The sequence below is a fragment of the Anabrus simplex genome, chromosome 3, assembly GCF_040414725.1.
Source record: "Anabrus simplex isolate iqAnaSimp1 chromosome 3, ASM4041472v1, whole genome shotgun sequence".
In the NCBI taxonomy this organism is placed as follows: Eukaryota; Metazoa; Arthropoda; class Insecta; order Orthoptera; family Tettigoniidae; genus Anabrus; species Anabrus simplex.
In genome coordinates, this window is record NC_090267.1 from 67,722,535 (window position 1) to 67,741,136 (window position 18,602).

Here is an 18,602-nt window from a genome sequence, read left to right on the forward strand (position 1 = left end):
TCTGTATAAAACAAAATCACCTTCCAAGGCTGCCGAAAAAGAAAAGAAAACTCAACACTTTCTCTATTCATCACAGGAAGTTGTCATACGTTTGGTCATGTGATCATGAATCTGCACACTCGATGAAGCAGATCACAAAGAGTACCACATTATCTGCTGTCTGTTTTAACCCTCTCCCGCCCATAGCGTAGTAATGCGTAGCGCGAAAGCTTAGGGCCTCCCACCCATAGCGTAGTAAAGCGTACTTGTACTTCTAGTCACCGGGCGAGTTGGCCGTGCGCGTAGAGGCGCGCGGCTGTGAGCTTGCATCCGGGAGATAGTAGGTTCGAATCCCACTATCGGCAGCCCTGAAGGCCACGGCCGCTTCCTTCCAACTCCTAAGCCTTTCCTATCCCATCGTTGCCATAAGACCTATCTGTGTCGGTGCGACGTAAAGCCCCAGCAAAAAAAAAAAAAAAAGTACTTCTAGTCGCAAGTATGAGCCATCTATCGGCCGATAGACAAATATAACTTACTGTTACTAGCATGTGCACTTCCTAGAGACCAAAGATATTAGTTTTCTTCTTTTAAAACCTTAGCAGGCGTATTAGAACACAAAATATGGAAGGCAGTGACTTATTGTAAACAAACATGTCGACACTTAATTCGCGTGAAAATATTTTATGTGATAACGACATTGAACGTTTGATGAACGATAATTCTGACCGTGAAACTGTTAGTAGTGGCTTAAGTGAACTCAGTGAAGTGGAAAGTGAAAATGAAAGTGATGATATTTCAGGAAATGACGACGTAGATTGTAGGCCGAACTTTCAGTGGACAAATACATTGTCTTACGTCGAACCGGCGGACTTTACTGAAGAGGTAGGACCTTGCCATTCTCATCCTGTGGGTAGTACAGCATTAGAGTATTTCTCCCTTAAATTTGATGAAAACATTTTCGATTTAATTCCCCAGAAAACGAATGAGCATGCTGCTTACATGTCTGCATTATCATAATGATGGCTGAAAAGAATTGCTTTAATTCTGGGGAAAACATGCATTTTAATATAGGCGGGAAAGGGTTAATGAGCGTAAGTGGCCTATTACTCTCTGCCAACCAACAAGATATATCGAGGTAAAAAATAAAATAAAATCCTTGAAAAAGACATTTTAGGTGCTTGAATAGGCATTTTCCAGGAAACAGGCCCTAATGGTCAAAATAGGCATTTATAAGCTTTAACAATTGGATTTGTAACTATATTCCTGTTTAGTGAAACATGTTGAAACATGAGCCCTGAAGAGACTATCAATGAAATGCTTGGAAGCCTTTGAAATGTGGACTCACTGAAGGATGCTCAGGATTTCTTGGGTCGTTTGACTAATGAGCTAACAAGTACTAAGAAGTACTAAGAAGCACAAGAGCAAGTCGGAAACTCATTCTAAAAATAAAGCACCGATATTTTTTTTTACCTTGGCCATCCTCAGAAATGACCATCACAAGCTCACACATTGGATTGTATAAAACAAAGTACAAGGTCGAAGAGATGTTGGGAGGAGACAAACATCATGGCTTGGGAACATTAAAGAAAGGACAGGAATTCGCAGTGTTTAAAGTCTTTATTATCTGCAAGAGATTGCTCAACATTCATCAGAGTTTTCACGATGTTGGGGGGACCTGATAAGATACTTCGAAGAAGAAGAAGAAGAAGAAGAAGAAGGAGAAGGAGAAGAAGAAGAAGAAGAAGTGCTTGTTTAGCAGATACAGGGACCAACAGGCATTTTAAGAAATATCCTGAGCTTATTCGTAACACAACTCTTAGTGAAACAAACTTCAAAAACAAGATAAGTGATCAGGTAACCATATAATACTAGCATAGTGAACATTCTGCAATTACTTACGAATATGAAGTAGCCCTTGTTCATTGTTCAGGCACGGAGGGAGCTCAGATTCTTCGAGGGGTTGATTTGTTTCAACTGGATGAATGGTCCTATCCTCATCTTCTCCACTCGCAGCCAAGGTAACATTTTCAGCAATGTCCTGGCTGTTCTTATTTATAGCCTGTTTGTCTTGCTTCTTGGTTAGCTCCCCAGCTAAAATCTCACCTGTAACCCTGGTAACACTTTCAGCAATGTCCTGGCTGTTCTTATTTATAGCCTGTTTGTCTTGCTTCTTGGTTAGATCTCCAGCTAAAATCTCACTTGTAGCCCTGGTAACACTTTCAGCAATGTCCTGGCTGTTCTTATTTATAGTCTGTTTGTCTTGCTTCTTGGTTAGATCTCCGGCTAAAATCTCACTTGTAGCCCTGGTAACACTTTCAGCAATGTCCTGGCTATTCTTATTTATAGCCTGTTTGTCTTGCTTCTTGGTTAGATCTCCAACTAAACTCTCACTTGTACCCCTGCTAACACTTTCAGCACTGTTCTGGCTGCTCTTATTTATAACCTGTTCGTTTTGCTTCTTGGTTAAATCTCGAACTAAAATCCTACTTGTAGCTCTGGTAGCACTTCCAGCAATGTCCTGGCTGCTCTTATTTATAACCTGTTTGTTTTGCTTCTTGGTTAAATCTCCAGCTAAAATCTTTCTCCTTTTATTATGATTGTGTTTCTGGTCAGCACTCTTCTTTAGTTTACCACTAACACGCCTTACCTTGGGAACTACTTTAGATCCTGTGCTTGTTTTTCCATTTTCATTGTTTTCTTCTTTGCTATTCATACTCACAGTTTGCTCATCTCCACAAAGCGTCTTTCCATCATTCACATGGTTTTTCTTTTCCTTCTTCCTCTTTTTCATATCTTTCTTACTGACATTCTTATTCCCATCAAGCAGGGTATTTCTCCTCAGGAATGGTGGCCTGGGAGTCATGACAATTTTCTGCCTCATAAGCATCCTTCTCATCCACTCCTTACTCTTCTTTCTTTCTTCTGGAGTTATATCTTTTCTTTTAAATGGGGATTTAACATTAAATTCCTTATCACAATTTGATCTAGAAGTAATGTCAACACACGTCGGCATCTGCATCTTGTTACTACCTTCAGCCACCAGTTGCTTGCTCTTTCCTTCTTCTTGCATGACTATATCCAGATTATGGGACTTCTGGCGAGATGTGATTTGGCTGAGGTGAGCCTCTTCGTGGATTAAACTCTCATTTATAACAGTAGAAGCATCACTTCCAGAAGGTGATATATTCTGTGAACATGCCACATTTTTATTTGAATCACTTATGTTAACAGACACAGATAACTGCATATCATGTTTGGAAGTGTTGCCTTTCTCTACTACAACTGGTGAATGTTCTGTAGGTGAGAGATCTCTGCAACTTTGTAGCTGTTTACTATCAAGTTTAGAATGAGATGATGATTTATTACAGGAATCATTGGGACTGACCTCCTCAAGAACAGGAGGTGGATCTTCAGGAGTCTTTGCTTTCCCATCTCTAGAGTGTGAGGGTGATAGCTCAACATAAGAATTCATCTGATTTGATGGAGTATTTGCTCTGGTATGAACAGGGCTTCTGATTGGTGTGGAACACACAGTATTTAAATTACCTGTACTCTTTACAGGTGAAGTCTCCTCTGGCTTTTCACTTAAAGTGTTACTTACAGATTTATCTGTCAAAGATGATAGTTTCTTCCCAGCCTTCTCATACAGAGCTCGAAATGCTTTCCTTGTAGGTGTTGAGATCATATTGTCACCTCTGGTGGTACTATCGGCTGATGACGGAGAAATACTTTCAAATGATTCATTCATACTCTCTGCAGCATCTCCATATGTTTGTTTGACATAAGGGGAATTGCCACGAGTGTGAAGCTGGTGCTTCTTCTTGGAAGGAACAACATGCGGTACAGTTGTTGGAACCGTGGAGGTCTTGCTATTTGTATCTGCAAGAAGGACAGACATTCAATAAAATAAATACACATATTCATTTCTATCAAGCAAGGAATGATATATTTATGTTTGTGTACAGATACAATTGTGACTTTTGTGCCCTCTTTGGTATAAGCAAACAAATTGGTCAGGACATAGATCTACTGGTACTGATAGGGTCCCTAATATTTTAAGAAATCACCTGTACACTGTGCATTAGTAGATTATCTACACCACACCATCAATTTTTCCCTCTGCAGCCATAATCATATATCTTAAAAAAGACTGTTTGGTATGCTATGTTTGTCATAATGAAGAACCCATAAAGTAGAAAGTAATTAAATAAAATCTATATATATAAGATATTTGTTTGTGCATGGCTCAGAATTTTAAAAAAAATAGTATTTCTGTATCGATAGTGTCCACAGTAACAAGGAAATGCACTTTTTAATGCTCAGCAATGTATGTATGTATGTATGTATGTATGTATGTATGTATGTATGTATGTATGTATGTATGTATGTATGTATGTATGTATGTATGTATGTATGTATGTATGTATGTATGTATGTATGTATGTATGTATGTATGTATGTATGTATGTATGTATGTATGTATGTATGTATGTATGTATGTATGTATGTATGTATGTATGTATGTATGTATGTATGTATGTATGTATGTATGTATGTATGTATGTATGTATGTATGTATGTATGTATGTATGTATGTATGTATGTATGTATGTATGTATGTATGTATGTATGTATGTATGTATGTATGTATGTATGTATGTATGTATGTATGTATGTATGTATGTATGTATGTATGTATGTATGTATGTATGTATGTATGTATGTATGTATGTATGTATGTATGTATGTATGTATGTATGTATGTATGTATGTATGTATGTATGTATGTATGTATGTATGTATGTATGTATGTATGTATGTATGTATGTATGTATGTACGTACGTATGTACACGCATCACAAGAAAACGGCTGAAGAGAATTGAATGAAAATCGGTATGTAAAGTCAGGGAATAAGTCGCTATAATCTAGGCCATAAATAATTTTACTCATGCTGAGTGAAATGGTACTTTACGAGAAGGCCTAAAAATGTAATTCTCAAATACTGTATTTATGTTATTAGTGGTCCTATCTATAAATACTACAAAACTAAAGTTATATAAAATTATATTTCTGATCATTTATGTCTTATACATTTTTAGCGTACCGGCTATGAATTTCGATTTTTGTTGCTAAGTCCATATTAACACTGAGCCACGAGAAAATGGGTAAACAGAATTTTATGAAAATCTGTATGAAAAGTCGGGGAATAAGGAACTACAGTCTACACTATAAATAATTTTGTTCACCCTGGTTGAAATGGTAGTTTAGAGGAAAGCACCTCAAATTTAATTTTGAATACCTATGTTATTGACCTTTCAGATGTGGTGTTGGAGAAGAATGCTCCGTGTATCTTGGACGGAAAGAAGAACTAATGCATCTATTATTCAAGAACTGAATATCTCCGAACGTCTCTCCTCTCGCATCATAAGGGGAATCGTTCAATTCTTCAGACATACTGTAAGACGGGATAGTGAAAATCTGGAGAAGTGTACTGTGAAAGGCAAAGTTGTCGGCAGAAGACCACAAGGAAAGACATCGAGCAGGTGGATTGATCAAGTTCTGCGTACCACCAGTCTGACTCTTCAGCAGGCTTTAAGAGAAGCTGAACATCGTCAAAGCTGGCACCGCTTAATCAAGAATATTGTGTGAAGTCAAATGGGGTCACGACGCTCAGCAATGAGTTATACGACTCATGATGATGATGTTATTGGTCCTATCGAAAAGTACTACATAACAAAAGTTTTAAAGAATACAATTTCCAATTATTTATATCTTATTTAGTTTTACCGTACTGACTATGATAAGACTGGTGGTGATTATTGTTTTAAGAGGAATTACTATTGGGCAACCATCTTCTATATAACACTAATCAGAGAGAAAAAATGGAAGGAGTCTGACACTTCGAAGAGTTAAGGTATTGGCCTAAGAGCCTGGCACAAGGTAGTGAAAGCATGTTAGGACTCAGCTAAGAGCCTCATGGTCGCCAACCCAAATCAAATTAAGTTTGAAAAATCGGATAAAGGGACTGCAATAGTAATCATGGAGAGGAATGATTATACTAATAAAACACATTTGTTTTTCACGGAAAACAATTTTGGCGTAATTAAGAAGGATCCCATAAATAAGTTGCAAAAAGAATTAAAATCAATGGTCAAGAATAGTATCTTCCTTTTCAATTAATTTGAAAAAAAAGAAACTATTCCCATAAACCCTATGTTACCTCAATTTATTCAAGATTTCCTTAGTACACATTATCACTATCAAGCAAATACGACGATAAAGAACTCCATAAAACTTTGTGAGAGAATAAATCATAGAAGGAACCAGATTAAAAGATCCTTTCATTTGATGTCGTCAATACGCATGCTAATATCCCCGTTAAACCACTATAAATTTGATATGGAATCATTTAATAAAATTCAGTAAATTGAGCCTTGGTGAAATAGGTGAGTTTATAGGCTCATTAAAATTCACTCAAGTAATAATAATTTTGTTTTTGAGAATAAAATCTGCCAGCAGACAGGTTTACCTATGGGAGCACCGTCCTCATGTATCTTGGCAAATACTTACATGGACACCTTAGAATACACAAATATAAATAAGATCAAAGCCATAAAATACTGGACATGTTTCGTTGACGATGTTCTAGCCATATAGATAGTAACATTAACGAAGGAAAGAAAATTTTGGAACTACTCAACAGTTTAGATCAGAATATTAAATTCACTACAGAAATGGAGAACAACAACTCACATATTAGACATAACATTATCAAGCCATAAAAATAATCACCTGACATTTAATATTTATTGGAAACCAACTTACACTGCTAACACCATTAAACAAAGTTCAATACATCCTGAAGCTCATGAGAAAGCTGCCCACTATAGCACGTTAGAAAGAGCTTTAAAAACCCCGCTCTCAAAGAAAAGGTTGAAGAAAGAAATCAGGACTATCCGCAAAATAGCCTTGAACAACGGATTCAGCACAAAGTTTATAAATAAGCTACAGTAAACATACAAACAAGCCCACAACCACTTTGACGAAAGAGTCAAAAACTAAAGAAAAATATGACATATTCACATTTAGTAATAATAATATACATATAATCACTAATGTCCTAAAAAACAGAACCTGAAAATTGCTTTCAAAACCAGCAACACTAATGAAAGAATAGTATTTAACTCACACAAAGTAAATAGTGCCAATAAATAAATAAATTCTGGGATATATAAACCGGAATGCCAGGGATGTGGTTCAAGTTACGTCGGACTAACTGGTAGGAACTTCCTCATAAGATATATAGAACACTGTAACACTTTAAAATATAGGTTCTCTGACATGAGTAACCATCACAAAGACCATAATTATACCACAATAGATCAAGATCTAAAAATTCTACAATGTGAACAAAAAGGTCCACTACTCAACATCTTAAATAATTTTTACATTAGTATGGATCAATATAAGAATCCAGCCCTCAACTTAAATGAGATAATTAAAAAAAGGAACATAATATGGGAAACTTTCATTCCGATTATTTGTAGTAAAAAACAAGAACAGAAAAATTCACAATTATTACACTCAGTTTCAGTCACAGCCCCCCATAATCCTGCATACTCCTAAATTCCCACAGGCCCCACCCCATTTCCCAACTTCACCTCCTCCTAGCAACACGTCTTGCGTCTCAATTGTGGGAGCAAGTCAGTCGAGAGTTGGACTCCGTTGTCAGAGAACACGGGTGATACAAGTGGGCCACGTAACGTAAGTTAATTTTCGTTCATCATAACTAGGGCTCGAATGTTTAGGAAAGTCATATTTTTCTTTGTCTCTATTTTCTTGGCTGGTTGTATTTTGGTGCAAATCAGGTGATTATAGTCACAATTAAGTGATTTTTATTTGATGGTTATGAATTTCATGTTTTTGGTCCGTATTGAACAATATATAAGTAATAATAATAACTTAAATGTTTCCACCTTTTCAATACAATATATTCACAAGATTACAAAATTTTGTAATCTTGTGAATATATTGTATTGAAAAGGTGGAAACATTTAAGTTATTATTATTACGGATTTTTATTTGTCATATAAATGCATATTTTGGCTCATTTTTGTCATAAGGTCATATTTTGAGCTATTTTCGTAGAAAAGTCATATTTCGGTCATATTTCGGCGGTTTGGCGACAACTGTAGCTGTGCAAAGTCATCGTCAACTTTCCGAATGAGAACTAGTATTTACAAAACTCCTTTTCCGTATCAAATCTGTAGTTAATACAAATGGAATACTCTGTCTCTTCTATCAAGATTGCGCAGGAATTGTTTTCCTACAGTTTGTCAGCAAGTCGGACATATATTAAGTCGAACTTCGGAATAGTATCGAGTGCAATTACTCGCTTAGAAGCTGCTAGCTTAGAAATACACGCAAGTATTGAAATTGTGAGTAGTGTTGAACTTTCAGCACAACAATCACATGGAATAGTTGGCGTCAGTGTAATATGGAAACTTTAAAATTTGCTCAATCAAAGTGACGGTTTCCGCTGTGTGTGCAAGATAAATGATGTTCTTAGAGGAGAATGTAGCAGTGTATTTCAAGATGAGTGCATACTCGACAGCAGTGATTTAATATTATTTAAATATGCACCAACAGCGTCATGTGACGTAGAAAGGAGCTTCCCTTCTTAAAGAATGTGTTAAATGATAATTGGAGATCTTTTGCACCTGATGCTTTGAAGATGAATCTTGTCATACACTTCAATACCACCCGCGGAGAGGAATGAAAAAGTTATACGAGTTTGCACTATATGCCGAGTCGCCCTACCATAATGTATCGCAAGACAAGTACTTAATTCGTTTTGTGGTGCTCAATTTAAACTTTAACGCATTTGAGCAATATTAATGTAATCTGGGCTTAAACGTTTAAAAATATTTTTAAAAATAGGTTGATTTCTAGTTTTCTTCATATTTCAAACCATCAATGAAGGGTATAAACATATTTTGACTTTTAAAATGTTGTGTGATCTATAATCTTAGCGAACTTAGTACTTTATAGGTATGTATTCACGAATGTTTGATAAGTGAATGAAGGACAATACACTGTGAATAACTGCTAAACATGTCTATTCAGAAAATTCATAGAAAGTAAGAATAAAGAATTTAGTTAACAAATATGTATCAAAGGAATTGACGTTTCGATTTATAACTTATTTTAAAATGGCCATATTTAGATTAATCACTTTCGGGTCATATTTTGTAATTTTTAAGTCATATTTCGTCACTTTTGAGGTCATATTTTGTCACCTTTGAGGTCATATTTGTTTGCTTATTTAGGCTATTTTTAGGTCTTAAACATCCGAGCCCTAATCGTAACTTACCTTAAATGTTTTTCTGTTAGTCACCATTTTTCAACTCTTTAATTTGATTTTTATTATCCATTTTACAGACCAAAAATCAGATACTTCAACTTCAATAACAGCTTACATATATCAGCCCATGTCTGAACATAATAACTAAGCCAACAGTTTACAGATACTAGTGGAAATACACCAAGGAACAACAAAAACACTGAAACAAAAAGGCCTCCAGCTCAAGACTGTTTTAACGATCACCATCTCACAGTTTTTAATTTTCATCATGCTTTTTAAGAAAAAACTTTTTAACTAACATTTCATTTTGTATGTCTGTCATTTTAAATTCATTATATATGTCTTACTGAGGATGACCCTATGTCGGGTCAAAACATGTCTATGTCTATGTCAAGTTTTGCCTTAATAGGATGTAAAGTATTATAGTATTGACTAGGAGGATATCAACATAATGTTGTACAATTTTGTAAGAAGTTCAACTGCCAATACAGATCTAACCTGAGATTCAAAGTCTGTATTATAAAATCGAAAGAAAGGATCACTTGAATAATGAGACAAGAGGGAGTCAAACGAAAGGAAGGAGGACTCATTTTACATTAGATGCCCTAATATCACAGAGTTGGAAGAAAACTAAATGTGAAGGCTTACAATATAGAAAGCTCATAAAATTGTTCAACAATAACATTACATCGACCATCGTTTTTCGTGATATGCTTAGTCTCTCCTGTTGTCACTCATCTCCAATAGATGGGATTACTCTTCTCTTCTTTAGCATGCCATTCCCCTGGTTCATGAATTTTCTGATATTGCTGGTATGTAACACACTGGTTCATCATAGTATTCCAGTTATTTGATCCCTACTCTGAAGCACTGATTAGAATGAGCTGTGTGCACACTTACAGGAATAATGGAAGAGGAGTGTTCACGGCTGTCTGTGGCCTGGTAATTCCAGGTCAGGAACTTTCGACTGTTAGATTGGCAGTATAGTACTGTTGCTTAAAAGTGAGAAAATGTGTGGTTTTTCATTTGATTATTTCATATGATAGCATTGCTATTAATCGCAACATTCCTCCCGGCATCATTGTAATGTCATATGTTGACTTCAGTTGGGAAAACCACAAAAACAGTCTTTCTGAGGATGTACAAAGGCATGTGGAGCGTGAATATCTGCCATTATAATGAAAACTGCCCAACCTGATTTTGAGTGGCATTAGATAAGTGGGCCTACCATCATATTGAAATCTCCCCAACTTAATTGTGACTGACAGTAGGCAAGAGGGCCTGCCAATACACTGAAAATTCCCTAACCCAGTCTTCACATGAGATAAGACATATGGTGACTTCCCTGTCATATTTCTGGGGTAACATTAAAAGCTATCCAATTTAATACAATGTTACTCAAAACGTGTACACTACTTAACCTAGAACTCTGTATACAGTGTAGAATTCTGTAGCGAAGCACGGATAGTTCAGCTAGTAAAAACTAAAATGGTAATTAGTGGTTTATAGGAGTACATAATAATCAAGCCACATGAGCAATAAGGATACAGAAATGGCACACCTACAAAAGACAGCAAAGAAACAAGATGGGAAACAGGTAAGGTAAATTCATGTCCTCGTCCTGAAGTGGTGCAGCTCTTTTTCAGCACATCCCCAATGGAGGTAAGCTGCATGTACCATTTTAATCACACACCAGCCCTCCTGCCATTCTTAAATTTCTGGTAGTACCGGGAATCGAACATGGGCCCCTAAGGACGGTAGCAAATAGAGTTGTTACACTAATGAAGTGGACAGACAACTACAAATGAGAATGAACTTGAAATATTATTTTACAATTTGTTTCACATAGCACTGACACAGAAAGGCCTTATGGCGACAATGGAATAGGAAAGGGCTAGGAATGGGAAGGAAGCAGCCATGACCTCAATTAAGGAAGAGCCCAAGAATTTGTCTTGTGTGAAAATGGGAAACCACAGAAAACCAACTTCAGGGCTGCCGACAGTGCAGTTTAAACCCACTATCTCCCGAATGCAAGCTCACAGCTGCGCAGCTATAACTGACGGCCAACTCACTCGGTAACTTCAAATTTACACTTCTGTTATATTTTTAAAGAGAGACTCGAAGAAATATCAGAAAGAAGAGCAACACCATGTAATATTATCAGAGGAATGTGGGGAAAGGAATCTAAGCAAGGCAAAAACAAAGAAGATGAACGTAGAGAGTTATGACAATATGCACGAGGAGGTATAGTTACAGTCAAAGAAATACCTCAAAAACTCTTTGTCTAATTATTAAAGATATATCCACGTAGGGCTTTGGGCTGGGAAGATTTGGGAGTAAGAAGACGAACTGCTCGACTAAGCGGGATGTTACAAGTAACTATTCTCATTTTGGTTCCGTATTGAAGATGACGTATATCAAAAATATTATAATAATATTATGGATCCACCTGTTCAATACAATACAATACAATCCACTATTTCATGTGGATAAAATTTATACATAATACTTAAAAATCATAGGTACATGTTTCACCTTTCACCCCTTTTTACGGGCATCATCAGCCTATCTCAATCTTAAAATTATTGGATATGGGATCTTTCTAATCTTAAAAACTATAGAGTAAAATGTTGAACAATGATCTCATAAAATGTTATACTATAACATCTAAAATGAGGATAATGCACAGAAATATGTTAAAAAATATATACTGTGAATTAACAGTTCTGATGATTATGACGTGGTTAATCTTGAATATTTGAGTGTTTAAAACTAAAATGGATCCTCTTTTTATACATCATTAGGACTATGACGGCCTTGAGTGTAAAAGCGGAATCTTCCTAGGGGAATATATGTTCCACTCCCATATTTGAGTTCAAGATAGGAAAAACAATGTCAGTTATTTAAAATAGAAGTGTGAACGTATCAATTGTGTTAAAATATATACGGTTGATTTATCAAAAAGTCGTAGAAAAGAAGATGGGACTTCTTGTAGGAGACGTTGCTACTGATAAAATGTTGAGGTGTCAAAGCTAGCTGATGTCAATGTTTAGGTATGTTGGTACGGTAATCAATTGGCTCCAAAAGACGGTCAAGTGGGAATTATTATCCCTGTTGAAATATTTGTTCGAGGAAATGATCAAGTTTTACCTGAAACAAAATGTTAAAGAGAGCTAGTTGAATGGTAATGTGCATGAGACTTCCCATATGTCTAAAATGCCTAAGGCGGTACTTACTCGTACGGTGCGTGTTAAGTACATCGGACTGTTCCAGCAACGCTAGCTTGACTGACCCTTCTACTTCTAGTATTATAACGGTGAAGCTGAGGTGGTGAAGGACACGGAGGGGGAGGAAGAGTGGGCGGATCCTTGCGCGCAGGTGTTGTTGTTAGAGGGCTGTTAGGGGCAGGATGGGCGGGATGTTCCGCGCTATCAATGGATAAATGTTGTGGAATGACATTAGTAGATGAATAAGTTTAAGTGGAACTTTTAAAGGTAGGAAGGATCATACTATGAAGATAAAGTTGAATTCAAGAGGACAAATTGGGGCAAATATTCATTTATACAAAGAGGAATTAGGGATGGATATAATTTACCAAGGGAAATGTTCAATAACGTTCCAAATTCTTTGAAATCATTTAAGGAAAGACTATGTAAACAACTGATAAGGGACCTGCCACCTGAGCAACAACCCTAAATACAGATCAATGATGACTAATTGATTGACTGATTTATAGGATATACAAGGCGTTTCAAAAATACACATATAATTTTAGGGTTTAATTCCTCACACACAGAAAAGGAAAAAAAATGCTCCGGAAGTGCATACATTCTTGACCTCCATGATCGATTGAGCGATCGATCTGATCAATCAATCAATCAATCAATCAATCAATCAATCAATCAATCAATCAATCAATCAATCAATCAATCAATCACCACTGATTAGCATTTAGAACAGTCACCCAAGTGGCAGATTCCATATCTGTTGTTTACCTAGTCTTTTCTTAAATAATCACAAAGAATTTGGAAAGTCACTGAACATCACCCTTGGTAAGTTATTCCAATCCCTAACTCCTCTTCCTATAAACAAATATTTGCCCCAATTCTTCCTCTTGAATTCCAACTTTATCTTCATATTGTGATCTTTCCTACTTTTAAAAACACCACTCAAACTTATTCGTCTAATAATGTCATTCCATGTCATCTCTCCACTGACAGCTTGGAACGTACCATTTAGTCAAGCCGGTTGTCTCCTTTCACCCAAGTCTTCCCAGCCCAAACTTTGCAACATTTTCTCGTCGAAACTCACCCAGAACAAATCAAGCTGCTATCTGTTGTTTACCTAGTCTTTTCTTAAATAATCACAAAGAATTTGGAAAGTCACTGAACATCACCCTTGGTAAGTTATTCCAATCCCTAACTCCTCTTCCTTTATTTTTTCCAGCTCTCGAATCAAGTAATCATGGTGAGGGTCCCATACACTGGAACCATACCCTAGTTTGGGTCTAACCAGAGACTAATATGCTCTCTCCTTTCTATTTTTTCTATATATCTTTACTTTTTTACAATTGGCTTATGGTTCATGGTGTGGATTACTGTAGTCACGTCCTAGTTTGTGAACCATGGGCAACGGCTGAATAGCCTAGTAAGTGGTCCTGAGAGTCGGGATATCAGTTGCTATGGAATGGGAGTGGGCATCTTGGACATATTCTGAGTCGTGGCCCTCCCTGTGCTCGGGTGGCTAGGACTATACAATCCACTGCTGGTCCCTAACCCGTTAGAGGAGAGATCCTGGGGTAGGGCTGTTCATCAGGAATACTATTGCACGCAACTATGAGGCCACAGCACTAGTAGCTAATAGAGGATTGTGGCGACGTTTAGTAAATTCACAGGGCCGATTGCAGAAACGGTGTTTAGACGATGTCTATGGTTAAACAATGCCTAAGTATGGCTGCCGCATTGCAGAGACGTTATTTATCACTTAGAGACTGTCTAAAACCGATTTTCAACCGGCTATATTTAAACACTGCCGAGAACACTGTTTAACCGCAAATGAGAGGAGTGAATCACAATCAGAGGTTATGTACCATGAAACACGTAATTTTTATTATCATGTTGAGATGATTCCAGGAAGAAAGGTTAGTCCTACGGCCTCTCTGTGGGTCGCCAACTGTTAAATCACAGCAATTCATTTGCTATGTACAGGGAGGTAGAGCTTAAATGAAGATTTCGCTTTTCAGGAGACTTGTTTTTTGAGACTGACTAAGGGACAGTACAGTAACTGACAACTTGAATACAATTCTTGGTGTATGTGGTTTATATATATATAATCATATAAGTTTTCGGCAACTATGAAATACGAAAAGGCAAGTGGTGGTGATGGTGGTGATTATTGTTTAAAGAGGGGGATTGGGGAAGAAGAGCTGTGGCCACAATAAAAGCCCCAGAATTTGCCTGGCGTAAAAATAGGGAAACTATGGAAAACAATCTTTAGGGCTGCCGATGATGCGTTTTGAACCTACGATCTCCAGAATGCAAGCTACATCTATATGGCCCGTACAACACATTTGGTTACACAGTACTATTGTTTCATCTTCCCTTCATCAAAGCTATTTACGAGTAGATTACACTCAACTACAAGTAACTATTCTCATTTTGGTTCCGTATTGAAGATGACGTTCTAACGGTGTTATAATACTAGAAGTAGAAAGGTCAGTCAAGCTAGCGTTGCTGGAACAGTCTGGCGTACTTAACACACACCGTACGAGTAAAATTTGATCATTTCTTCGAACAAATATTTCAACAGGGATAATAATTCCCACTTGACCGTCTTTTGGAGCCAATTGATTACCGTACCAACATAGCTAAACATTGACATCAGCTAGCTTTGACACCTCAACATTTTATCAGTAGCAACGTCTCCTACAAGAAATCCCACCTTCTTTTCTACGACTTTCTGATAAATCAACCGTATATATTTTAACACAACTGATACGTTTACACTTCTATTTTAAATAATTTTCCTATCTTGGAACTCAAGTTATGGGAGTGGAACAAATATTCTCCTTGGATGATAGTGCTTTTACGCTCAAGGCCGTCATAGTCCTAATGGTGTATAAAAGAGGATCCATTTTAGTTTTAAATGCTCAAATATTCAAGATTAACCATGCCATAATCATCAAAACTGTTAATTCACAGTATATTTTTTAACATACTTTCTGTGCACTATCCTCATTTTAGATGTTATAGTATAACATTTTATGAGATCATTGCTCAACATTTTACTCTATAGTTTTTAAGATTAGAAAGATCCCATATCCAATAATTTTAAGATTGAGATAGGCTGGTGATGCTCATAAAAAAGGGTGAAACATGTACATATGACTTTTAAGTATTATGTATAAATTTTAACCACATGAAATAGTGAATTGTATTGTATTGTATTGAACAGGTGGATCCATAAATATTATTATAGTACTTTTGATATAGATTACGCTCACCGTAACAATGCTATAATCAAAGCTGCACTTCCCTGTACGGAGGTGTGTCACTTTAATGTCGATAATATTCATTCATCAACATCATCATCATTTTACAGTTCCAGTTTCCCGGGTACTGTAAGCGAGCCTCTTCCATTCTGTCTTATTGAGATATGTTCTGTTATTAATGACGTACTCCAGTGTCCTTCCCCGATCTGCAATGTCCATCTTTACGATGTCCATCCAGTGTGTTCTTGGTCTTCCCACCATCCATTTCCCTGCCACATGTCTCTCCAAGTTAACATAATATGCTGTCCTTGTTGGCTCCATCCTCATTATATGCCCAAATTACCTCAGTCTGGACATGCTGACACGATCTAACAATGATGTCCCAATCCCAGCTTCCTTCCCAACCACATCATTCCTCAACTTGTCCAATTTGGTTTTTTGAATTGTGGAACTAAGGAACTTCATCTTGGATACCTGCAACCTTGATGAGTCTTTCTTAGTGAGGGTACAGGTTTCAATACCATAGGTTAAGACTGGTGTGAAGTACTGATTGAACATCACCAGCTTTGATTTTGTTGGTACTTTGGGATCGCAGAGGAGTGTTCGTACTTGCTGGTAAAAGTGAGAGTTATTCTGCACTCTATTTGCCACCTCCATAGTGGCTAGTGTACCTCGAGATATTACACTGCCAAGGTATATAAAGCTTTCCACACTTTCTAGTGGATAGTTTCCTAGCATGATGTTCACTGGCCGTCCCTCTCTGTTTATCGTCATCACTACTGTGAGTTCGCTTATCTTGAGATTGAACTCCTGGAACTTAACCTTCCATTCACTGAGTCTCAACTGTACTTCTTCCTCAGTTTCTCTCCAGATCATAACATCATCAGCGAAGGCCATTGCATTTAGTTCACCAGAGGTTTTCTTGATGTTCTTCATTATGTCATCCATGATGGTGATAAACAATAATGGGGATAGTGCACTGCCTTGCTGGACTCCACTTTCGATCTTGAACCAGGATGAATGTCTGTCACCCAATCGCACACAGCTGGTAAAGTTCTCGTACAGCTTCTGAACTTTCCTCACCAGTCCCTCTGGCACATTCCTTTTCTCAGGCATTTCCATATCTTCTCTCTTGCAATGCTGTCATATGCCTTCTCAATGTCAAGGAAAACCATAAACAGATCTTTGCTTTTTTCCCAATTATTTTCCATTAACATATGGACACTAAAGATTAGGTCTGTTGTGGACCTGTTAGGCCTGAAGCCATACTGTTCCTCTTCAAACTGTGGCTCTAAGATGACTCGCAATCTGGTCTCTAAGATTTTCTCAAGAATCTTAAGCCCATGATAAAGGAGTGTTATTCCCTGAGAGTTGGAGCATTTTCGGTGATTAACCTTCTTAAACAGGGGGATAATGACACCCTTGCTCCAATCAGTAGGTATCTTGCCATCTTTCCAAACTGCACTGAGCACTCTGTGTGTAACCACTGTAAACCCTGGACTCCTGCTGCTTTAGGCCTAATCATGTCCGTGCTAACTTCATTGATTCCTGGGGATTTCCCTTGCGGCATCTTCTTAAGAGCTGCTTCTGTTTCTGCCCATGTAATGGGAGGTTCCTCTGTGGAGGTTTCAACAGCTGGTGCTTTTGTTCTCTTATCTGCTTCTGTCCTATTCAATAGGTGATCAAAATGACTCCTCAGAACCTCTCTGATGTGCTCTTCCTTCATGGCCAGGTTCCCATTAGGATCCTCAATTGCTTTGATGGTTTCAACTGAATTCCTTTTGTTTTTGATCCCTCTGAACAGTAGTTTCATATTGCCTCTGCTGTCTTCTTTCAGTTTTTGAATAAATTTCTCCCAGCACTTTATCTTCTCCTCTTCTACTACTCTTTTAACTCTCAATTTCTTGTCCCAGTAAACTTGCTCGAGGTCTCTGATCTTCCCCTCGTCTCTTACCTGTTCTGACTTGGGTTTCTCTCTATCTCGTTCTTTTTGTGCTATGTTCCTTCCCTTTACTGAGGATCTTACTCTTTCATTCCACCAGGGGGTCTCTTTTTCCCCTTACTCTCGCACGTGTCTTCCCTCAAACCTCTGTTGCTTCTTTTATCATGGTGTTTATAAATCTTGTACACTCTAACACACCACTCTCCACTTCTTCTGTAGGCAGTTGTCCTCTTGTACAATCCTGATAGCGACCTCGAGCAAGTTTACCGGGACAAGAAATTGAAAGTTAAAAGTGTAGTAGAAGAGGAGAAAATAAAATGCTGAGAGAAATTTCCAATCTGTTGTAGTTCCCACACCTTAATCTTGGGCAATTTCCTGGTTGTTATCTTTGGTACATTAATGTCTTTTAGATCTGCTACTAATAACCAGTGGTCGCTATTGAGGTTCTCACTTGGAATCACCTTGACATCAGTCCCAAGTATACTTCTTTCTTTATCTGTAACTAGCAAATGTACCCGTGCTTCGCTACGGTATTCTATATTGTATATGGATATCTAAGTAAATTACTGTACATGCAGTGAATAAGATCTTTTTTTAATTCCATATCTCACAGCGTAATCCGAGAAACAGCATAGGGAGGTCCACATACGTTGTTTCTAATGTAAAGAGCGAGTTGGGCAGTTGTGACGATAACGGCATGTCCACTTACCTACTGCCATTCGCAATCGATTTGGGAATTTTCATTATAATGGCGGGCCCCATTGCCTGCTGCACGGTTACAATATATTTGGGGAGTTTTCGTTGCAATGACAGGCCCCATTTCCAA

At 37.4% G+C, this 18,602-nt stretch overlaps 1 protein-coding gene across 1 annotated transcript in view; it reads right to left on the reverse strand.

Annotated features, from left to right (window-relative positions):
• LOC136865972 (serine-rich adhesin for platelets) overlaps positions 1–18,602 on the reverse strand; it is a 211,432-nt gene that overhangs the window by 30,307 nt on the left and 162,523 nt on the right. Inside the window, exon 9 of the mRNA XM_067142550.2 lies at positions 1,879–3,858. Coding sequence (XP_066998651.2) covers positions 1,879–3,858 — 1,980 coding nt within the window. The remainder of the gene's footprint in view (positions 1–1,878; positions 3,859–18,602) is intronic.